This window comes from Hemiscyllium ocellatum, chromosome 1 (genome assembly GCF_020745735.1).
Source record: "Hemiscyllium ocellatum isolate sHemOce1 chromosome 1, sHemOce1.pat.X.cur, whole genome shotgun sequence".
NCBI classification, from domain to species: Eukaryota; Metazoa; Chordata; class Chondrichthyes; order Orectolobiformes; family Hemiscylliidae; genus Hemiscyllium; species Hemiscyllium ocellatum.
Window position 1 is genome coordinate 35,138,052 of NC_083401.1, and position 24,107 is coordinate 35,162,158.

The 24,107-nt window shown below is 38.6% G+C and overlaps 1 protein-coding gene across 8 annotated transcripts in view; it reads right to left on the reverse strand.

Annotated features, from left to right (window-relative positions):
- LOC132818026 (protein FAM53A-like) overlaps positions 1-24,107 on the reverse strand; it is a 109,471-nt gene that overhangs the window by 75,847 nt on the left and 9,517 nt on the right. For 3 of the 8 annotated variants that reach the window (XM_060828640.1, XM_060828648.1, XM_060828635.1), the window contains exon 2: positions 9,392-9,644. In XM_060828640.1, coding sequence (XP_060684623.1) covers positions 9,392-9,544 — 153 coding nt within the window. In that variant the 5' untranslated portion in view covers positions 9,545-9,644. Of the gene's footprint in view, positions 1-9,391; positions 9,645-10,984; positions 11,189-14,547; positions 14,601-19,636; positions 19,699-24,107 lie in introns of all 8 variants that reach the window. The other 5 variants (XM_060828665.1, XM_060828684.1, XM_060828656.1 and 2 more) reach the window with 4 other exon arrangements.

Below are 24,107 nucleotides of genomic sequence, written 5' to 3' on the forward strand. Positions count from 1 at the left end.
AAAATGCTTGACAGAAGCTGTATGTGCAGAAGTTCAACTTCAAGGTTGTCAGATAAGTAAATGTTTTGGCACTGAAAAAAATCGTTTCTTTTCATTCACCCATGGGATATGGGCACCTGCTGGTTGGGCCTGAATTTATTGCCCAAAGAGCAGTTAAGTGTCAACCTATTGCTGAGAGTCTGGAGTTACATGCAGGCCAGACAACTAAGGACAGTAGGTTTTCTTCCCTAATGGATATTACGGAGCCAATGGGTTTTTCCAACAATCAATAAATTTGGTTTTACAATCATGGTTAGGTCAACTCTATTCCAGATTTTTATGGATTTAAACATCAGCACCTGCTATGATGGGATTCAAACCCACATCTCCAGAACACTGGCTTGGGATTCTGAATTACTAGGCTGGTGACCACTACACCTGTTGTCACAGAGCACATAGGTGGTTACTATGCCATATTTAAAAGCATCGTCTACAATAACCCAGAGTTAATCTATTTCGTATTGCAATTTCTAAAATGTCTTTGCATAGATGTGTAATAAAAGAACAGCTCTCTTCTTGAATAAAAGTGGGGTGGTTACTTGATGAATTCAAGTCTTCAAGTCATCGTTTATTCCACTGAACAAAGCAAGCATGCAATTTCTCTGCCCAAAAGTAAGTGTTAGAATTTTGGTGACTTTGGCAAAGTCCAGTTTTACATCACCAAATCAATGAGCTCCAGTCAAAAATGTTTTGGGTAAATTCCAAGAAAATATTTGAAAAATAAACAATTTCTTTATCACCACATTAACATGGCTATCTGCTATTCAATAGTGACGTTTATGAGAAGAAATCAAACATTAATCTTCCATTTTCACTGACTACTTTCAATTTCCACAAGCCAACAAAATATTATTTGTCAGCTTTAGCAAAGATGTTTGTGCAGCAAATTTGTCAAAACCCTAAAACCAGGCTTCTAAACTTCCAACCAGTTCACACTTGAACTTCTGCAAACTTCTACTAAATTATCACCGTAACAATGCAGTCACTCCACATTGCAGAATTTGCTCATTGCTAATCTATTTTAATCTGAAGTCTGCAGACCAGCTTCTCGCTGTATAAAGCAAAAATCATACTGTGGCTGCCGATGAAACAACTGAGTTTCCTTTAGACTGTCTGCAATAAAATCCTTCATATTTGGCTTGTCCCTTCTCATTCCAATCAGATCACTTACTTGAAAATGACAAAAATGATAGTTCTTTTCAGCTTAATCATATTTTCCTATTTTAGTAAACTAGGAAGTCTATGGGACTTTCATTGGGGGAATAAATGACTATTCTGGACTCCAAGTTAAAATTTGTGAACAATGATTTAAAAATTATATCAACGATACCAAAGAAAACAACAAAATTATCAGGTTAATCACGTACTTTGCAACCACAGGTTTTAGTGGGGCAAAAATGGCTTCAAATACATACGTGCAGTTTTCCTCCAGACCCCATGACACCCCTAGTTGCAAGACATGGACTTTAATACCAAGTTAAAAGTGATCCCCTCCGAAAAAAAAATCATACTGCTAATACCAAAACAGATGTACACCCAAAAATAAATTCTGGTCACTTGTTCAATGAGAATTATCTTTAAGCTACAAAGATATTCGGTGTTAAGGTGAATACAGTTTATTCCTAGCGAGTTGAGAAGATTTGTAGCTCAGGTTGAGATTTCGGATATGGGTTTGCTCACTGAGCTGCAAGGTTCATTTCCAGTCATTTTGTTACCCTACCAGGTAACATTTTCAGTGGACTTCTTTATTTCCTTTTTATTGCAATGTAGCAGAACGAGAAAATGGTTAGGAAATATCACTAAAGTTACTGGTTATATAAAATTACTGGCAACTAACACATGACACTAGTCACAGTAAGTCTGAGATGTACTAAGAACAAAAGCCCTACCATACAAAATATAATGCATTGCTGTTCTGCTAAAAGAGGTGGATGCTTCAAGATTACAAATCAACACTAGTTCCACCCTCTAAGTGGTGCATCCTTAAAGCCAAACTCTGGCATAAAAACAAGGAAGTGCTAGAGAAACTCAGGTATGGTAGCATGTGGGGACAGAGAAACAGAGTTAACACTACAAATTCAGTATGATTTATTCAGTGCTCTAGCAAAGTTGTTAGTTCCCTGACTCACTCCTTTGGCTCAAAAGGAACCTTGGCATGTTTAAAGGTACTATATATATGCAAGCTGCTGAATTTATAGATGCTGGAGACATTGTGAAGTTTGCAGTGGCAGTGTAATAACCTCAGGTTTTAAATTTTAAAAAAATGTGTTTTAACAAAGGCTACATTAACAGGCAAACCACCAACCGAGGTGGTGTTTTGCAGTCATATGCGCAAGTGTCCCACTTAATTAAATGTGGCAAAAATGGTCTGCTGTCCCCAAAATCAATCTAAGCAGTAATCAAGCAAGCAGACCAAAACAATTTATTATATTAAATTTTAAATTAGTTGCAAGTTCTAGAAAACAGCAGTTGCAAATTTATTTACAAGTCAGAATTTCCAGTGACTTAAATGGTCTCATCTCCATACATGGGTAGCAAAATCTTGTTTGATAATTCACCAGCCTCCTTTTGATTGAAATCAAAGGACTCTACTACCACACATTTGCAGATTGATGGCAATTGCAGCTGTCTTTTCTCTGACCTTACTACTAATTTACAATTTATTATGCAAGTATCACAGGTGCAATTGCACTTCACAGATGGCAGTAAGTTTGTGCGTCAGGAGCATACTGCTTTACTGCACACTCAAAATAAAAGACAATAATACTTCAACACAATTTTTGTAATGGGAATAAGGTCCAGGGTGGCAGGGATGATAAATAATTGTTGAATGAATACACCATTAGAAGTTTGAGAATTGATTTCTACATGTTTTTACACTGCAAGCATATGATCAACTGCAAATATGTCGGCTTCTGAGAGTTATCAGCTCCTTGTAATAAAGGCATCACGCTCTTCAGATCCAACAGCAATGTAAGCTCACATTTTGCTGGGGTTTGTTTAATCATAGTGGGCACAAACATGATGGTATTGTTAAACCTAAGTGAATTCACAGCATCAACTGTGCCAAAATTGCAACATAAGATGGCTTATGACACACCACATTAGCTCGGTCTTTTATCAATTGCATGTGTCCAAATATAGCTTTAATCAACAAACATTCAATTTGCCAAGAAAAATCACACACAAATACCTCAGCATCGTCAAATGTGTCCAACTTAGAGATGTAGTTCAGCTGCTCCATGTCTAGATGAAGGCTGCAAAAATGATGTGGAACAAAGTGGTTCTGCTAGATGAGCTCAATGTTCTGGTGACTGCTGAATAAGTGCCTTTCATGCCAATCAGTCCCTACAAATCACCTAGCAAAAGACATCTCCAGAATCTCACCTAGGTTACTTCAATTGTAGCTTGTTGCTCTCACTAACCCTGTGGTGAAATGTTCTGGTAACATCAAGAACTTGAAAGCATTGCCAAAGTCTCTCTCATTCCTGACTTTCATGTATCTCACTATTCTTTTAATATGGCACAATAATATCCTACAAATCACAACCTAGAGTGAGAGCACGCCACCACAGGGACTGCAGGAATGGGTGTCGGTTTGCTCACAGAGCTGGAAGGTTCATTTCCAGATGTTTCGTCACCCTACTAGGTAACATCTTCAATGGGCCTCCAGGCGAGGTCCACTGAAGATGTTACCTAGTAGGGTGACGAAGCATCTGGAAATGAACCTTCCAGCTCAGTGAGTAAACCTACACACACAACCTCAACCTGAACCACAAGACTTCTCAAAACTCACTGCAGGAGTCAGAGAAAGCAGCTCACCATGACCTTGTCAAGATTCTCCAGAACAAGCAATAAATATACCCTGGCCAGCCTTGACATATCCAGAGATCAGCTGAGCATTACATAATGTTTCCTGACATGAATCAAATATCCATGATGAATAGAACATTCAAATTGAACAAATTAAAAGTGCACGCAATATAATCTTTACCAAAAAAATCACAAATACAAATCCATCAAACAGACAGAAGCATCTCCCAATCCGCAGCAAGGATCTTACAGTACAAAACCAAAAACTGACATTTGACTCTCCTTTAATCCCACACAAAAAAAAGCTGATTGTGCTGAGTTTCAGCAGCTGCACCTCTTACAGGTACCACACCTCATTAATATGAACAGTGCAAGCTAGTTCTTTCAAGTTTGCTCTTTTAGGTAGAAAGGCAATTCCAGAAATGCGTTCCTATAATCTGGTGCAACAATGCTGTTTTCAGATTCTTTCAGATACAGAACAAATGGGGCTAATTTTTTTGAGAATGCATTACACTTTTGAGCAAATATAAATTGGTTGTAACAGGTCACTGTTGTGAAAGAGCCAACTGTGACAGCAGCTTATATTTGTATAGTGCTTTTAACAGAAAACATGAGTCATAAGGCACTTTGGAGTGGAAGAAGAAAAAAGCATGATTGTCAAGACATGATAATATTAGGAGGGTGGGACTTGAGGTGAAGCAAAGATGGGTTTCAAGGAAGATCTTAACAACTAAGAAGTGGAAAGGTGATGGGGCTTGTCCAGAGGTTGGGACATGCTGGGATAAAATATGACCAACATTGGTGTAAAGGACTAAAAAAATGGCCAATGTTGGGGTAAAGGAGTACTTTCGTGAAATATAAATAGGATATGCACAAGTAGGTGGCTTAGAATTAGAAAGTAAGGCCTCGGGGCAATTTTAAGACAAAAACCCTTGAAATTTTAGGTTAGGAGATTGGGAGCCAGTGTTGATTGTGGGTGGAAATGGATTGATAAAAGTAGAGGAGTTGAGTTTATGGATTTGAAGTTTATGGAGTATGAAGGGATGACAGGCTAACCAGGGAAGTCTGAGTACAGTCACATCTGAAGGTGACAAAGACAAGAATGAAAGTTTCAACAGTAGAGTCTGAACTAAAGGCACATAGCTGTCTAAACATCCTATTACCTATGTGTCCTTCTACATTATGATCTGTCTATACTGCTCACAAAACAAAAACCTTTTCACTACTTACAACAATAAAATCAAAGCCAAAAGCACAACGATGCACATCTTCATTAAAGCAGCTACAGGAATTAAAAACTCACCATGGTCACAGATTCCAAACAGTTTCGCTAAAACTAACAGTTACTAGGAAGGAAAAAAATCAGAGACAAAGATATGGATTTAGGAGAGAGCCCAAAACAAAGTTAGTTGACTTCAGTCCTTAAATATAAATTGGAAGAGGAAATGTGACTCATTCAAAGACTAGTTATCAGGCAAGCAGGCTGACAGAGGTAACAGATTATGAAATTGTGAAAAAACAGAACTGGATGTTGTGCATGCATGTGAAGGGTGAATTAATCAGAGGATCATATCACCAAAGGACATGTAAATGAGGAAAACATTGGCTAAAGTTTACTTTTACTGAAATCAATGAGGTCCTTAAATGAAATAAAGCAAATTTATTAAGTGCAGTAGAAGTATTTAAATATGCACTTGAGATGCAATTTGGTGATTTACTGAGCACTGGGGGACAACTCTAAGCTTGAAGTCTGAAGATTTACATTGTCAAAGTACATTAAACTGAATACCAACCAACCAGTTTCTAATTGCTCACTCTCCACACAGCTATCTGTAAAATGTACATTACCTAATTATGTAGAAGCAAAAATTAAAACCATATATGGATAATGTAACTGCTTTATATAAAACTTTAGTTTTCCTCACTGCAGCTGTTCAGCAGCATTACTCCATTTTCTTCTAATCTTAGACAGTTTCACTACTGTTCCATGCAATTACTATTCAGTTTAGCGAAACCTTTAATTATAAGTCAGCTTGTTTCTGTTTCAATGCTGACAATTAAAAATAAAATAAACTGATGTTTCCTTTGCAGAACTAACCATTGCCCCATGGTGTTATCAAATGATTCACAATGCAACAAGGTGGTTTTAATTATTACTTCATCCTGAAACTGGCCAATACTGCAGCACAAACTCTGACCCAACAGACCACTAATTATTAAGTGACTTGTACTTCTGTGCTTGAAATGCAAAAAAGTAAGGCTACTTTTGAATTCTCATTGGATTATACCCATTACAGTGTAACATTACCAAGAATAGAATAACTTTGGTTAAAGAAGTTTACTTGCTTGAGGCACTCCAGAGGGCAGGGAGAGAACCACTACTAGGGATAACATGGCTCTGACTGGATTATGATAAGAGAAGATAATCCTATTTAACGGTACACAGAGAAGGAAAATGGTGTGGATAGCATGAGCATTTCAGTTCCATGTGGGAATCTTATGGACAAAATCTTGGCTGATAGCAAGTGCTGAATTGAGGAAGTGTCGTATTGTCAGAAGTGCCATCGTTTTTTTGGGTGGGACAAAGAGGCGCACATGCACACTTCTGTCAATATAAATACACTATTTCAAAGATCAGGGAATTCTACTTAACATGCTGACCTAATTATCTAATACAATAGCACTTTCACAAAAAAAATTAGCTGGACTTGATCAGCTGAAGCCTTCCTGTCAGCAAAATTGGTAACCAGGTTATCCACATTACCACAGTGACTAACCTTGCAAACAAACTTTTTTCGTTGTAAAATGCCTTAATGCATCATGAATGGCATTACAGAATTGAACTTATTTTCAGTTATTGTGAAAGGCAATGGACAAGTGTCATAATACTCAGATGAAGTCAAATGTTATAATTTGTAATTTTGATTGAGACACCGTATACACTTAAGAAACCTGACTGAAGAGATGGGTACAAATTTTAACTTGGTGGGGTGAGATAACACCACAATAATTCACACTGACCACATCTAAGAAATTGAAAACAAGTTTCATGCACAACTAATAGATGAGGTAAAGAATCAAAGTGTTAAAAATCTTTTTATGCTTTGATATTCTGTCCTGCCTAACTATAACTTGATCTCAATTGCTTTCTGTGGCAGAGAATTCCACAGGCTCACCACCTCTGGGTAAAGAAGTTTTTCCTGCATTCAGTCCTAAATGGCCTACCCCATATACGATTGACTCCAAGTTCTAGACTCCTTCCTGCATTTTATTGTATCTAGTCATATTAAAATTTTATCTTCTCTCAAGATATCCCCCTCTCATTCTTAAATTCAGTGAATAAATGAAGACCTAACCAATCCAATTTCTTCGTATACAATTCTGCCATTCCGGGTGTCAGCTTAAAAAGAGTTGAGGATTTTGGTTTTGTAAATTTGCATTTTAAGGCAACATTTGCTCAATAAGACAAAAACAATGACTGCAGATGCTGGAAACCAGATTCTGGAACAGATTGGTGCTGGAAAAGCACAGCAGTTCAGGCAGCATTGGAGGAGAAGGAAAATTGACGTTTCAGGTAAAAGCCCTTCATCAGGAATACCCAGGAATTTATGGTTGGATCTGCAGTGAGGCTGCCTGCACTCATGGTTAGTACAGTACATTGAACTGCAACTTTCCACCTGCACACATTAGATTACTTAGTGTGGAAACAGGCCCTTCGGCCCAACAAGTCCACACCGACCCGCCGAAGCGCAACCCACCCATACCCCTACATTTACCCCTTACCTAACACTACGGGCAATTTAGCATGGCCAATTCACCTGACCCGCACATCTTTGGACTGTGGGAGGAAACCGGAGCACCCGGAGGAAACCCACGCAGACACGGGGAGAATGTGCAAACTCCACACAGTCTGTCGCCTGAGTCGGGAATTGAACCCGGGTCTCAGGCGCTGTGAGGCAGCAGTGCTAACCACTGTGCCACCGTGCCGCCCACATGGTAGAAGATACCGAAATCCAGGAAGCTGCTCTGTCCTTTTGAGCTTTGATTATGCTGGTACTTCAGAGATGCGGAATGAAAACACAAGGTTTGAAGGTGCAGTATTTACCCAATAAACATGCTGAAAAGGTTGTGATTTGACCGCTCAAATGAAAGTGATGTTTTTTAAAATGGTGTGGCAAGGCATAGTGATTATAAAGTCACTACACTAGCAGTGAAAATCGCAGAGCCATATTCTTTTAGATTTTAATTTTTGGAAAATTTTAAAAAGCAAGAAAATTATTTTGGCCCAGCATTTTCTCTCCTTCTCAGCTTTCAATGCCATTTTTCCCCTATTTCACTTTTGGCAAGTGATATCATATGGTTTTGAAATTAGATCTCAATAGTTTAAGATTTTTGTGTGTTGTTATGCTCTTCAATCTATGAGCTGAGGAGATATGTTTCAATTTCCTTCTACAAAGGTCCCAGGTCCACTAGAGAAGACATGACATTGAAATGACCCGCTATGTGTCCCAGATTGCCATACACATGCTCATGAAAAATCTTTGGGCAACTGTGCGCATATCGAATGCGAAACAATGCGCTCCATTATGGGTAACATGCAACCCAATATCTCATCTCAAAAGTATTTTGATAATCAGATGTGCATTACTTGTGCAACAAACTATATTAAAGTTCACAACACCTAATAAGTGCAATATTGGTTCATATTAGACAAATGAATCTGTTGATAAGACATGTGATCTGCCACAAAACAAACTAATACGGCTAGGAACAAGCATGTCATCAGTGTGCTCCCCCTAACTTTGTGTTCAACACAGATAATCATTTCACACAATTTTAAAAAGTACAACTCCCCATAAAGGCAAAAACTGGAGTGTCAGCTGGCACCATGCAACATTTAAACAAGGGCCATGTCCTCAATTTCTCAGATTGTAGTCTTATCTCAGCTGGACAGGCGGTCATATGTTTCTGCTCAGATAGGAGCAGCATCACCATTCAGTGATGGTAAAAGTGTTTGGCAGACAATGCAAACAGACAGCTTGCCTTCATATTGAAGCATTCAAGAAAGCACTGGATAATTATTTTGATGGAAATAGCTAGTGAAGAAAAGACAAGAGACAAGAGACTTTCAAAATTTGGAAAAGATGGCCTGAAAAAATAATTTCCAAGGAAGTTTTTATAGGATGAATCACTAACTGCCATTCCCCATTGGTAGCACATTATTCCCTTCAGGAAGGGTACTGCACAATGATAAAACTTGCAAGATCAGCCAACAATTTAGTTGCTCAACCACTGGACACAAGTATTAAGCACTGATGGAAGCAGGGATGTTGCACAGTTGATGCTTAGTTATCATTTAGCTCAAAGTATGATAAATGTTTGACACGAAAGGATTTCCAATATTTGCTTTCATCACGATTATGCCTAAAATTAGCATCAAGAAAAATATAGTAAGATGCAACCCACAGCAGTAACAAAGACGATGAGAGCTATATTCAAGTCTCTCAAATTTACCAAAAAAGGTTCATTAAGTTCTCACCACATTAATACTGTAGGCCTTGCAAGTGATGTCTTCCAGGCTCTGATTCTGCAATTTTTCTGTGATTAGCGTTACCATGGTAGTTGTTCCTTTTCCACTGCTCACACTAACGAGCATTGGACGTCCTTTATGTGCTGTTTCAATAATCCCCATGCATTCCCTGGTTGCCGTGCTGCATCTCTGTTATCATTCACAGACCTCCATGGTAGTTCAGTGCTCACGAGCCAACATTTCCTTTGGTACATTTAATCATCTGTCAAAATCAATTTCAACAAATCATAAATCCAACAATAAAATAATGGTTTCATTCCAATTTTTTTTTATTTTAAAAGACTGAAAATTAGGGTTAGGAAACTATTCCAACTTTGCTGCCATGACAGATAGACCAATGTGTAAGCTCATCACTTTCTTCACCCATCTCCACAGTACCATCAATCCCCATCATATCCTAAACAGGAAAAAGTGTTTAGAGCAAGCAAACAATCCCACAAAACTTTTTTCAAGCTACAGTCTCAGTGCTGGTTGAACCTAATCATGACACTCAAAAAGGATACCACTAAGATCGAAATGCAAAACAGAACTACTCAAACTGAATCCAGTACTTAAGTACATAGTTTCATTTTTATGGAGTAGGAACTAGAATCTTCAAAAGGAAACAAATCTATGGAGCAGTTCTTTCACTTAAGTGTTAACTGTACTTCTTCAAACAAAAAACCACAAATTTAAGTGCTTACTCACTTTATACCCATTCCATAGCAGTGAGCTTCAGGATTTTGGTTGAGCTTTATAGTTTAAGCAGTCATACTACTGCAGGTTTGCTCGAGTGTTTACGCACCAGAAGTCACTATCTGTAAGAAGCCTGGATGGCACTTTAAAAATTTTCAAAAGTTGATGGAAGCTGCATATGCATAAGGCAGTAGACTTTCCTCCCTGCACAGCATGCTTCATGTTTAGGTAGGTAGCTACAGTACAAGGTAAACACATCAGCCTATTGTTATGCCTGAGTGTGCAAAAAAAATGGAGATGTGACTTGTTAAAAAGAAACAGGACATAGTCAATTTACTTTCACCCAGGATGGCTACCTGAGGTCTTTCTAGAAGAATCATGTCAGAACATACTTCCCGAGTTACTAAAATTATGTGAGACCATGGAGAAGGTGCTCTCCCTTGAAAGGCGATCCAAAACTGGTTGCAGAATTCACAGCCCATAATTTGCACAGTACCCAGTTTAAATCACCCCAAATGCAGAGCTTGTAATGTTAAAACTTGATAAAGAAAAGTGTAAACAGCCACCCATCATTACAAAATTGTATCTCAATCACCACAGCATCAACTGTCAGCATAATAGGAGCCACTGTAGCTTGTTATCACACACCAAACTAGTCGGGCAGGAGTAATGACCGTAACATTGCGCAAGAGAATCCAGCAGTCAGTCAAAACCAAGAGTGACAATTCTACCAGCCAGAAGAACAGAAAGCTGCCTAACCAGCACTCAACTTGAGCAGTGCAAGATGTACCCATTGGGCCTTCACATGAAAACATTAGCCTTTAAAGAAACTCACGCATAAGCTCATTTGGAAATCAAGAAACTAACTTCATGTTTCTGTACTATGAGGAAGATTCCATGTAGGCTGTTTATTTGCTTTATGGGATGTGGAAATTGCTTGCAAGATCAGCATCTGTTGCTCAGTCTTAATTGTCTTTGCACAATGTGATTTTAGGCGGTTTCAGAGGATAGATAAACTAGGGTGAGGCTTGAAGTCACACAAAAGCCAGACCGGATAGAGATTGTAGATTCCTGAAAAAAAAGGGACAATACTGATGGATTTTTACAATTGATGGTAGTTGTAGAACATGACCGAGATTAAATTCAAATTTCAGATTTAGGAAAATAAGAAAGTTAACCCAGTATCTTTCTTTTCAATCTGTTCCAGTTATGAATGCGATCCAAATCATTGGTGTCCACATGTGGCAAGGAAATTTGATGCTCAAATCTAGCCACGGAAAAATATATTCCCTAAACTGTTTATATACTTGTCTCCCATTATGGACAGATATTTGATCAAATGATTTTGATTCTGACTAAAGGTATTTGAAACTTTCAATTCACTATTGACTACATTAGGGAAGATGTGATAAAACCACAGTTCAGCCAAAATTCTTAAACTGAATATTAATTAAATTTAGTTACAATAATAACAAAGCAGAGTTCCTGTACCAATTAATTAACTGATGCCTATGTTACTCATTACCCACAGCCTCTCTTCATATCTAACATGTTGCCATTCCTTCACAAATGATTCCAGTAAAAATATTTTTTGCAAATCTCAAGTACTCAAACTTAAGCTCCTATACCTTTGAACAGACACATTCATTGTCCAAAATGAATACATACACATCCAAGAGATCTATTCACTGAAAGTAAAAAATATTCTTTAAAGTAATATTTCCATGAGTTTAAACTTGAATTCAGTCAGTCTTTCCAGACAAGAACAAAAGCCTAAATTAACTTAAAATTTTGAACATAACATTAAACTCAGCTGCATCCACATTTGTGGATTTGTCTTACAACTAAATATCCAAATATACTTGGCAGAGAGTTACGTAAAATGGACACAAATGTTTCAAATGCAATTATACTCATTAAACATTACTTAATTAAATTCTGTATTCAAAACCTTGTATTGTTGCTATTAGGCCACTATAAAGTGCAAAGTAGCATTCATTTTATTATAACCGTATAGAGAAATGATAGGAAACTTCAATACAGAGTACATCATGCAGTTTAAAACTGTTTAAAGATGGACCTTTGTCCCTTTCAAATTAGTAACTACTCATCTATCGCTGACATGCAAGACAGTCAAAAATTCAGTCAAAGCAGAAAATCCTAAATCGTTGTGCCACAGCTTATTCAACATTAAAAGCGAGATACTGCGAGGCTGGAAGCCTCAAATTATAACAATGTGGAGAAACTTCCAAATAGTCCTTCTGAACTCCCTAAATTTCTCCAGCACACTTTCATTATCAGGCAGAGTCTCCAAGGTCACAATGTTCATATTAAATCTAAATGAAAGATTCAAGTAAAAAAATTAAAATTAAGCTACAGCAAATGCCTAAGTCCATTTTTATTGCATGCACTTATTCCTGTACCAAATCAGAAATAAAAACATTCACTAAATACATTTTGACTAAACATACTGATACTTACAGATGTGCCATACAATATGGTGTTTATAGGTGTTACAAAGCTTTATTTGTATTGACAAAGAAAATATACACAAGAACACTGCTACCATGTGTTAAGCCTACAAAGGTTTACGATATACTTAGCTTGCATTTAATACCTCCAACCAATTTAGCTGTTTAAAACACTGACATCAGAAATGAAAAATCTTAAACTGACTTTCAGCCTCTACCTGCTCTTCAAATCTCAAATGGTACCAAGTAATCATATTTGACGAAGTTCTTCAAATAGTAAAGATCGCTGCATAAAGTATGTGGGAATTTATCTTTAAAAAAGATTTTGCAAAACTAAATGCAGCTGCCACAAAGTAAACAAACCATATAATTTAATTTTACAAAGCCTCAAGTGAAGGCTCAAATAAAAAAGCCTTTTCAAAAGGTTCTATATAGAAAGTCAAAAGATCCTGAAGATAGCTTTTTCAGGAAATTCAATTTCAAATCAACAGACAGAAGATTAGTTCAGCTAACCAAAATTGCTTATTTCAGTAATTTTCCACTAACCACTACTTTTAAATGTAATCTTACTGTTCAGCAATTGTGACTGCAAATCTGTATTCAACCTTAACATTCTGTGGAACAAAATTCTCTAGGTAATTCTTGCTCATAGTTACAAAACAATGCCAATTCAGCATTTTTCATGTTTAAGTTTAGTGGATCAGTTGCAGGAGAAACAAGGTCAACTAAGTTGAAAAGGTCTTCCGTACTCAAACTACATAAATATCTTGGTACTGGTTAAGCCCAAAAGCAGGGTGAGAGAATTAACCACAGTCAACATCTCCATAGGATTTACTGAAACAATGCAGCATCAATTGGTTGAAATGCAGAATAGTGATGTCTTACTGCGTGGCTGAACTATGAAGAGACCCTATAATGCAATGAGAAAAGTATAATTTGACAAGCCAGCATTAAGTTCAGATAATTGCCCTGAAACTACTCAGGACATTCAAGTGAAAGTAACATTAGTGATCCAACTAATTAACTTTCCAAAGACATGAAGGTGTACCTGAAAAGGAAAAGATTCAGGGAGCAGAGGAGAAAACAGGCAAGTTGGACAAATTGAGTTAGGCTATCAAACAATCACAATGATCTGTTTACAATTCCGCACAATTCTTCCAATTTTATAACATACTTCAGAATTGTGTGAACTGAGCTCATTATAGTTTTGGACCACTGCACCACATAGTCAATGCCAGCTGACAACCTAAAGCAGCCTCATCTCCTTGTGTAATGTCAAGCCACAAACCACAATTCTATCTGATGTGCTAAATTGGTGCCTAAGCTAACCAAACAGGAAGATTAGTCATAAGAGCTGGTAATACAAAAATTTATCAAAGTGGATGAAGTTTATTCTATGTATCCTGAAATGTCTTAAGAGTCTCAGGACACTGGGCCTCAGGTTTGAAAAATGAGGCCCAATCTTATTAAAACTTACATAATTTTTAAAAGGGGAGAAAAAGTTGGCTGTTTCCCTGGTCGTTTAGTGTGAAGCTAGGGGACAATCTCAAATCATCTTTTTGCATTGATTGTCACGTGTACCAAGGCACAGTGAAAAGCTTTGCCTTGCAAGCAATACAGGCAGATCACATAGTTAAGTAGCATAAATAGTAAATAATAGCAAAAACAAAAAAACAGGTACATGTCAAGAGTTTCAGTGTCCACTCAGTATTCTAACAATAGGGTAGAAACTTATGAAACCAGCTGGTGCATCAAAAACGCTAACTTTACTTTTGCAGCTTCATTAGCATAATTGAGGTTGATCATCCGCCTCAAAGTTGCTTTCCAGTCTTCAGGAATTTATCAATTTGTCTTGAACATGTTCAATGATCGAGTTTTCACTGTCTTCTGGAGTAGAGAATTCCAAAGATCCACCCTTTGAATGATTAAGATTTAGTGTTTCAGTCTTAAATTACTTACCTTCTATTCTGGTTCCATACTTCAACCAAGGGAAATAAGCACCCTCCCAGGCCCTGTTAAAAATTTCAGTATCTTTGTAAGTTTTGGAAGTAATTTTTTTAAGTTTCAATAAGATCACCTCGCAGATGTCATCAAGACAATTCTGCCATCTCTAACTAGCCTGGTATACATGACAAGTATATCTCTCCCTAGATAAGGAGAAAAACTATACACAATATTGCAAATGCAGACTCACCAAGGCTCTGTACAATTCCAGTAAAACATTTTACCCCTGTAGCAAAAAAAATTTGTCACGAGACTAAAATATTATGTTTTCCACATTACACTTATTGCGAATCAAACAAGGACTGGAGGTCCATTTGAATAGAAAGTGTTAGTGACCAATCAAGGGTCGTGGGCTTCATTGGCTGGGCCAGCATATGCTGCTCATCCCTAGATGCTGTGTGGTAGTGGTGAGGAACCTTCCTGAATAACTATTAGTCGATGTGTGGTGTAGGTACATCCACAATGCTGTTAAGGAAGGAAGTTCTAGGACTCTGACACAGCAACACTGAAGGAAAGAAAGTATATCATCCAGTCTCAATGGCAAGAGGCTTGGAGGGAAAGTTGCAAGTGGTGCTCCCATGTATCGGTTGCCCTTGCCCTTTAAGATGGTAACACTTGAATTTGAAAGATGCTAAGGAACCTTAGTGAATTTTGGCACCTTGCAGATGGCACATATTGCTTGCTGAGTGATGTTCGTCATTGTGGTGCAAATCAAGCAAGCTGCAAGTTTCTTGAATGTTGTTAGAATTGCCCTGATCCAAACAAGTAGGAAGATTCATCACACTTGGGAATTGCAGATAGTTGGCATGTACTTAATACTAAGAGAACATGGAAAGTGCAACAGTTGTTCATTCCTGACTGACAAAAATCAAAACAGAAATGGTGGCCTGACTGGCTGAGGGGGAAAATTAAGGATATTATTAGATCCAAAGGAGGGAAACAAACTGGTCAAAAATGCAGACTGGGATCAATTTAGATTTCAGCAAAGGAGGACAAAGGGGGGGAAAACAGCAAGCTTTCAGAATACAAGCTGGCTGCATACCCATAAAAGCTTTTACAAAGAGGAAAGATTACTGAAGACAAATGTGACAAATGTCTTTACAATCAGAAATAGAGCAAGTTACACAATGGGGAACAAAGATGGCAGACTGATTAAATTCATGCTTTGGTTCTGCCTTCAGAGGAAGGCCCAAGTAACGTTTCTAAAATATTGGACAACATACAGTTTAGTAAGGGGAAGGACATCAGTAATTTGTAGGGAAATGGCATTGTGGAATTAAAGGCCAATAAATCCCCAGGGCCTGATAACCTACAGCACAGATATCTGAACAAGTGGCCTTAGAAATAGTGGACACACTGGTGTTCACCTTTCAACATTCTAGTCACTGTGGAACTGTTCTTACGAAATTCAGCTAATGTCACCCCATTTTTGAAAAGGTCGAGAAAACATGGAACCATTGACCAGTTAAGTCCTATATCCATACTAGGAAAAATGCTAGAGTCCACTATAAAAGATTAACAGCTTGCATTTGGTAAACAGAGGATCGGACAGAATCAGCATGGGTTTGCAAAAAGAATCATGCTTAACACGTCTACTGGAATTTTGAGAATTAACTGGGAGAGTTGGTACAACAGAATCAGTGGATGTGGTTTATTGGGTTTTCAGAAGGCTTTCCATAAGATATTACATCAAAAATTAGCATGCAATATTAAAGTGCATGGAATTGCGGTAGAGAATTAACATGGATGGATGCAGACAGGTCACAAAAATAATAAGTGGATAATTTCCAAGTTGCAATTAATAATTAGTGGGGTATCACAGGGATCAGTCCTTGAATCCCAGCAGTTCACACAATACATCAATGATTTAGTTGATGGAGTGAAAAGTGATATTTCAGTTTGTCAACACAAAGCTGGATGGGAGTAAAGATGATTTGAACAAATTAAGGAAATAAATCCATGGCAGACGAAATATAATGTGAATAAATGGGAGATTACTAGTAACTATAGGCCAAGTGAGTCTTACCTCTGTTGTGGGCAAAGTCTTGAGAGAATTGTAAGGGATAGGATTTATGAACATCTGGATAGGAATAATGTGATCAAGGATAGTCAGCATGGTTTTGTGAAGGGCAGGTCGTGCCTCACAAACCTTACTGAATTCTTTGAGAAGGTGACTAAGGAGGTGGATGAGGGTAAAGCAGTAGATGTGGTGTATATGGATTTTAGTAAGGTGTTTGATAAGGTTCCCCATGGTAGGCTACTGCAAAAAATACGGAGGTATGGCATTGAGGGTGAGTTGGAGGTTTGGATTAGGAATTGGCTGGCTGGAAGAAGACAGAGGGTAGTAGTTGATGGTAAAGGTTCATCTTGGAGTGCAGTTACCAACGGTGTTCCGCAAGGATCTGTTTTGGGACCATTGCTGTTTGTCATTTTTATAAATGACCTGGAAGAGGGGCTAGAAGGTTGGGTGAGCAAGTTTGCGGATGATACGAAAGTCGGTGGAGTTTGTTGACAGTGAGGAAGGATGTGGCAGGTTACAGCGGGATATAGATAAGCTGCAGAGCTGGGCAGAAAGGTGGCAAATGGAGTTCAATGTAGCTAAGTGTGAAGTGATTCACTTTGGTAAGAATAACAAGATGGAGTACTGGGCTAATGTTCGGATACTTTGTAGTGTGGATGAGCAGAGGGATCTTGGCATCCATGTACACAGATCTCTGAAAGTTACCACCCAGGTAAATAGTGCTGTGAAGGCAGTATATGGCGTACTGGCTTTTATTGGTAGAGGAATTGAGTTCCGGAGTCCTGAGGTCATGTTGCAGTTGTATAAGACTCTGGTGCGGCCCGCATCTGGAGTATTGTGTGCAGTTTTGGTCGCCATACTATAGGAAGGATGTGGAGGCACTGGAACGGGTACAAAGGAGGTTTACCAGGATGGTACCTGGTATGGTAGGAAGATTGCATGAGGAAAGGCTGAGGCACTTGGGGCTGTTTTCATTGGAGAAAAGAAGGTTTAGGGGTGACTTGATAGAGGTGTACAATATTACGAGGGGGCAGAGCTTTAAATTAAGGGGTGGTAGGTATAGGACTGATGTTAGGGGTAGATTCTTTACTCAGCGAGTCGTGAGTTCATGGAATGCCCTGCCAGTAGCAGTGGTGGACTCTCCCTCTTTACAGGCATTTAAACAGGCATTGGATAGGCATATGGAGGATAGTGGGCTAGTGTAGGTTAGGTGGGGTTGGATCGGTGCAACATCGAGGGCCGAAGGGCCTGTACTGTGCTGTATTTTTCTATGTTTCTACGTTCCATGTTCTGTGACCTACTTTAGACACAGATACAAACTAAGATCAGCTGTCAGCTTGGCGAGCCTGTTCAGCCATTCAATATGATCATAGTTGATCCAATCTCGATACCAAAGCTCTGCCTTTGCAACTTCTCTTCAGATATCTTTAAAATCTAAAAATTAAGCTTTTTTGAATATATTCAATGATTTAGCATCCACAGCTAGAGGAACAAAATTCCCAGGTTCCTTATCCTTTAATTGAAAAAATGTTTTACCTGTAAATAGTGTACCCCATATGCTGACACTGTCCCTTGTTTCTTGACTCCCCCACCAGGGAAAACCTGCATCTTGTCTGTGCAACCTTGTTAAAATTCTATTCCTACTACTCCTTGTTCTAACCTTTATTATGGTCTTTAATCTGTACTAATACAATAAATTAAAATTTCTATACTGAAATGTTGATACCGGCAATACATTTATTACAACACAAATTTTTCTTAAAATGTAGGCTGACTATTGCAATGTGCTGTTCCATGAGGAGTTTTAAAGTTATAGAAGGTAGCTACCCCTCACATTGAGGCCTATAAAATGTCTTAATATCAGTAACTTGTGGGTTTTCTATAGTCTCTGGCTATAGGCAGCTGAAATTTTCTGTTGCTGCAAAGTCTTGGTGACACCATGGGGCTATTAGTTAAGGGTAGGTAAGGAAAAGTTGTTAGCATCATGAGAGAAAAGGAAGACTTATATTTTTATAGCATCTTACATGACAACCAAGTATTCAAATTGTTTTACAATCAAGAACAAGTTAAGTGTGATCACTGTTGTAATGTGGGAAGCACGGCAGTCAATTTGCACCAGAATAGCTTCCTGCACCAGAATAGCTTCCCATGGCAACAATGTGATAACAACCACAGATTTTTTTTTGTGATGTTGATTGGGAGGCAAATATTGACCAAGCCCCTGCATTTTTAAAAAAGAATGATGGATCTGGGGTGCATCAGAATTTATTACCCATTCTGAATTGCCCTGGAGAAGCTGATAAACTGTGTTCTTGAATCACTTCACACAATGTGGTTGCCATACAACCACAATGCTCTTGAGGAAGTTCCAAGATTTTGAACCAGTGACAGTAAAAGAACAGCTATCTAGCTGCAAGGCAGTGAGATTTGCAGAAGTACTTGCAGCTGGTGCTCCCATTTGTGGCAAAAAGAGGAAGGCAGATTATCTGAATAGCCATAGATTGAGAAAGGGGAGATGCGATGAGACCAGGGTGCCAGTGTACACCAGTCGCTGAAAGGAAACATGCAGATTCAGCAGGTGGTGAAGGCAGCAATGGTTCAGTAGTAGGGATGGCTTTTGCAATTATGATGGGCCTTGCCAAGGCCACACCTGAGGTACTATGTGCAGTAACGATCACATCTGAGGGAGGGCATTGTGACTATGGAGGGAGTGCAACAAAGGTGTACCAGAACACTTCCTGGGATGGCAGGACTGACATCAATAGACATTGGATTGGTTAGGACAAACATAGGCTTTTTCATAAATCCTTATTCACTCTGTCCTATATTAGCATTATCTTCAGTGTCTAGTTGTAACATTCTTTATAATTAACATTTTCCCTACAACAAAATCAGATCTTCTCTGAAATAATGGGAATACAATTGCTACTTTCCAATCTATAAAAACCATTTCATAATCTAGAATTTTAAGAAGATAACCAATCCCTCCAGTCACTTCCCTAAACACAGTAGAATGAAGCTTACCTGGTCCAGAAGATTTATCTATTTTCAATTAAGGATGGGGAATAGCCAGTGACACCCTCATCCTGTGAATGAATTTTAAAACTCCAGTTACATTTTCAAGTAATCTCTTTACTAATGCAAATTTATTTCAATACTTCAATTTCACAAGGCCAATGATTGTTTAATATTTCTGGGAAATATTCTGTACCTTCAAATAGCCTACTCCTGCTCCTAGCTCATGTTCTTCTGTGAAAAAGACAGGGTCTACTTAGTTTCTCCAACATTGGCTTGTCCATAAAATTGCTTCTATTCCCACTATTAATAGTCTCTCAATTATCCTAGATAATTTTACTTTTCACACCCTAAAAGCAGCTTTTACAAACCACCTTCATTTTTCTTACTAGCTTGCATTCATATTCACTCATTTCTGTAACAATTTGTTGGTTATCCTTTGCTGGGCTCGAAAATGCACCCATTATCAGGGCAAATTGAGTCCAGACACAACAAAGACTTGAACGAAAGTTTCAGTGTTGATGAGCAAAGGTGTATGCAGAGTCAGATGGCATTACAGATGTGAAGAGCGCTAAGGGAATGTACCTAGCACACACAAGACCATCAGCAACACGAAGTTCACTTGAAAGAAAACAGGACTGTGGAAGCCCTTTGTTATGGACCAGACCAAACACCTCAAAAAAAAAATTAGAGGTAGTCTAAATTCTGACAGCAGGAAGATAACCACAAGTTTTATCCATAAGAGGAATAAGAGCTTTCACATCCAGTTTCAAGACCCCAGTAACTGCTACTGAAGGCTAAAACTTAAAAAAAAAAGTGGTTCTGTGGGAGCTTGATCCCACCCATTAAGGCTGCACCTATTATTGCAACTTTATAAAACCCTCAAGGCCGCTCAAGCTGTTCACTTTACTGGTTTTAGGCAGACTGTTTCAGTCTTGTGTCTCAACCTTCATTTTAAAAGATAACAGAATACACTCAAAGCCACAGCATTGTGACTTTTTTTGGGGGGTGGGGGGGGGGGTGGTAAAGCCATAAATTCAAACAATTCGAAAACAGATACACTGTACATTCAATCTGATTTGCAATTTATGTGCAGTTTGAATTAAAAGAGGATGCCTAAACTATGACCCACCTTGCGCTACAAGCTTATGACACCCAATTCAGTTCTCAATTAGCTTGAGCCTGTAAACTTGGGAAGATATATTCTCAGCATTCCAGCTGTACTGAATAAAGCTTAAATCAAATCACCTTTATCTGTTGTGTAAGCAGCTTGAAATATAGCCAGATTAACCAGAATGTTATTTTAAACTTCCCTGTGCCTCACAAGCCTGCAGAGTATGCACCAAATGACACCCATTGCCATAAGGAGGAATTTCCCCACATTGGACATTTGATCATTGAAATCCATCAAAATGTCAAATGTCAATCAAAACATCCATCAACGCTAACCCTATTTCCCTACACTTGGCTCATATCCTTCTAAACTTTTCCAATCCATGTATTTGTCCAAATGCCTTTTAAATGTTGATCCAAGATTAGCGTGGTGCTAGAAAAGCATAGCTGGTCAAGCAGCATCCGAGGAGCAGGAAAATTGATGTTTCAGGCAAAAGCCCTTCATCAGTCAATCCTCCTGCTCCTTGGATGCTGCCTGACCTGCTGTGCTTTCCCAGCACCAGTCTAATCTAAACTCAATCTCCAGCATCTGCCTCCTCACTTTCGCCTTTTAAATATCATTAATGTACCCACCTCAACCACCTCCTCCGGCAGCTCATTCCATATTCCACCCTCTGTAAAAACGCTGTCCCTCAGGTAACCATTTATTCCTTCCCTCTAACCTTAAACTGACACCCTCTAGTCCTCAATTCCCCAACTCTGGGGGAAAAAGCAAATTCATCAGATCCAAGCCTCCCAGGATCTCATTCACTTCCATAAGTTCTTCCCCCAGTCTTCTATACTCAAGAAAAAAGTCCTAGCTTGTCCAACGTCTCCTTATAATTCAGTCCCTTGAATCCCAGCAACATCCTTGTAAATTGCTCCTGCACTCTTTGCAGTTTAATGACATCCTTCCTATAACAAGGTGAGCAAAAGTGAACACAATACTCCAAGTGCGGCCTCACCAAAGTCCTGTAGAACTGCAACACAACTTCCCAACTTCTATACTTAATGACCTGACTGAAGGCGAGCGTGCCAAAAGCCTTCTTCATTACCCTGTCTATCTTACTCCAATTTCTGAAAGCTGTGCACTTGAATTCCAGGATTCCTCTGTTCCACTACACTCCTTCAGGCCCTACCATTCACCAAAAAATTCCCACCTTGATTGGTCTTTCCAAAATGAAATACCTCACACATCTTTATTAAACTCCATTTGCCATTTTTCAGCCCACTTCCGCAGCTGATCAAGATCCTGCTGCAATGTCTGATAACCTTCCTCACTGTCCATGACACCACCTATTTTAGTGTCATCTGCAAACTTACTAATCATGCCTTTGGATCATTTTCATCCAAATCACTGATATAGATAACAAATATAGCAATGGGCCCAGCACCAACCATTAGTCACGGGCCTCCAGTCCATCAAGCATCCTTCCACTATTACTCTATGCTTCCTACCATCAAGCCAATTTTGCATCCAATTTGCCAGCTCAGCCTGGAGTCCAAGTGAACTAACCTTCCAGAGCAGCGTACCATGTGGCACCTTATCAAGGTTGTTCTTCAACAGAATGACACCCTATCCACAATTACCATACAGCACATGATTATAGCACCCAATTAAATGAAAACTGTTCATTGAGCTATAATGTTAACTTGACCCCACATGTAGAACATAGGCTCAAAGAACTGCCTTGACAGCTATAATGGCTGAAAATGAAAATTTCAGGTATCAAGGCCAAGCAAGGAAAATTATGCCGATCACTTTTTTGGGGGCAGGAAGGAATGTGGAACTGTGGTCAGGTAGATGAAGGTAATACCATAATCAGATCCATATGTTTTTTTCAAATGGCAATACAAAGACCAAATGGGCTACTCCTAATCCTATTCTTATCTCAGTATCTTCGCCAAAAATCAAACAGGTACTTCCTTGTGACATGACAAGTGTATTAGGTTTAATTGACATGTGTTTTAAAACTTTTAAAATGTTTCATGACAGAAGGTTTCCAAATGTAAGTTTTGATTCTCATCAGCATATACAGTAGTTTTAAAAGACAATTGACAAAACAGGAAACTGGTTTCCTTCCTGCAGTTTCATTCCATGTGCCATTCAATCCTAATTCAGCAAAGCTGGTGCTCACAAGAAATAAAGCCTAGTATTTAACTCCACACAGAACAGATAAGGACATGTTGAAATAGCGTGAAGCCCACTTTGTGGATCAACCCATAGCAGGTAGACTATTGCAATTCAAGGCGGCAGCTCACACTACCTTCTCAAGGGCAATGACAGACAGGAAAGAAACCTGGCCCAGCCAGCTACACCCACAAATGGATAAAAAAAGGTGCTAACATTTAAAGCTGGAAAGTGGGGCTACTGCAGATTTAGCATATATTTGGTGATACAGATTCCATGGACCAAAAGGTAACTACTGTATGATTTAATTATTGTACACAGCTCATCACTAGGTAGGAGACAGGTTTATGATTTGAAGCACACTGGAAGGTTAGTTGGATTTGAGAGCTTTTATGCACTTAACTTTCCGGCTGCCAGACCATAAAACTGCAAGGGGTCATATTTCCGCTCGCTACAGTGCTCAGGTGCATTGCTCCACAAAATAATTTAGTAAAAATTAAGCACACCCACTATAATAGCTATCTAACAATTCCCATGTCAAATTTACAGCCCTCAACATAATGGGATGAACAGTTAATTCCTCTGGTCACCTACCTAAATTAGGAGTTGTAGACGGTATCACACCAGCATTTACCCACTCCTTCCCATCACCTCACCCTGGCTGAGAAACAAGTGATCTCAGAATTATTTTTTCTAATGACTGAGAAAAATACCCCGAGTTATATATTCAGCTTAACATTACTTGCTGTTGTAACTAGAACAATTCAGTATCAACATCAGTAGAAAGTTTTCTGGCGTTAATGAAAATAAAGTAGTTTAGTTCTTCACATATCAAAAAGTACTGCTAACCAAATAGCTGGCTGGTAAATTACCTAGTACTACCGCCAGTGAAGTATAAGCATAGAGTTACCATCATTCTGACCACCTACTCAATATTTTTGAATGTGTATGATCTGTTAATAGACCATTCCATATAGGTGAAAACTCTTACATGTCTACAGCATGTCGACCTTCCCCAGTTACCTGGAGAAAAAAAATTACTTTTTTATGGGTTAAAAACCAATCACATTTCATGCAATCTACTGTGCGATTAAAACTATTGCTGTTCAAACCTTATCATGTACTCACATGGGATGTTGTGGATTTAATTAACATTCTGACTAATTATACAAGTGAAAGAAATATGAGTTTCTGCTT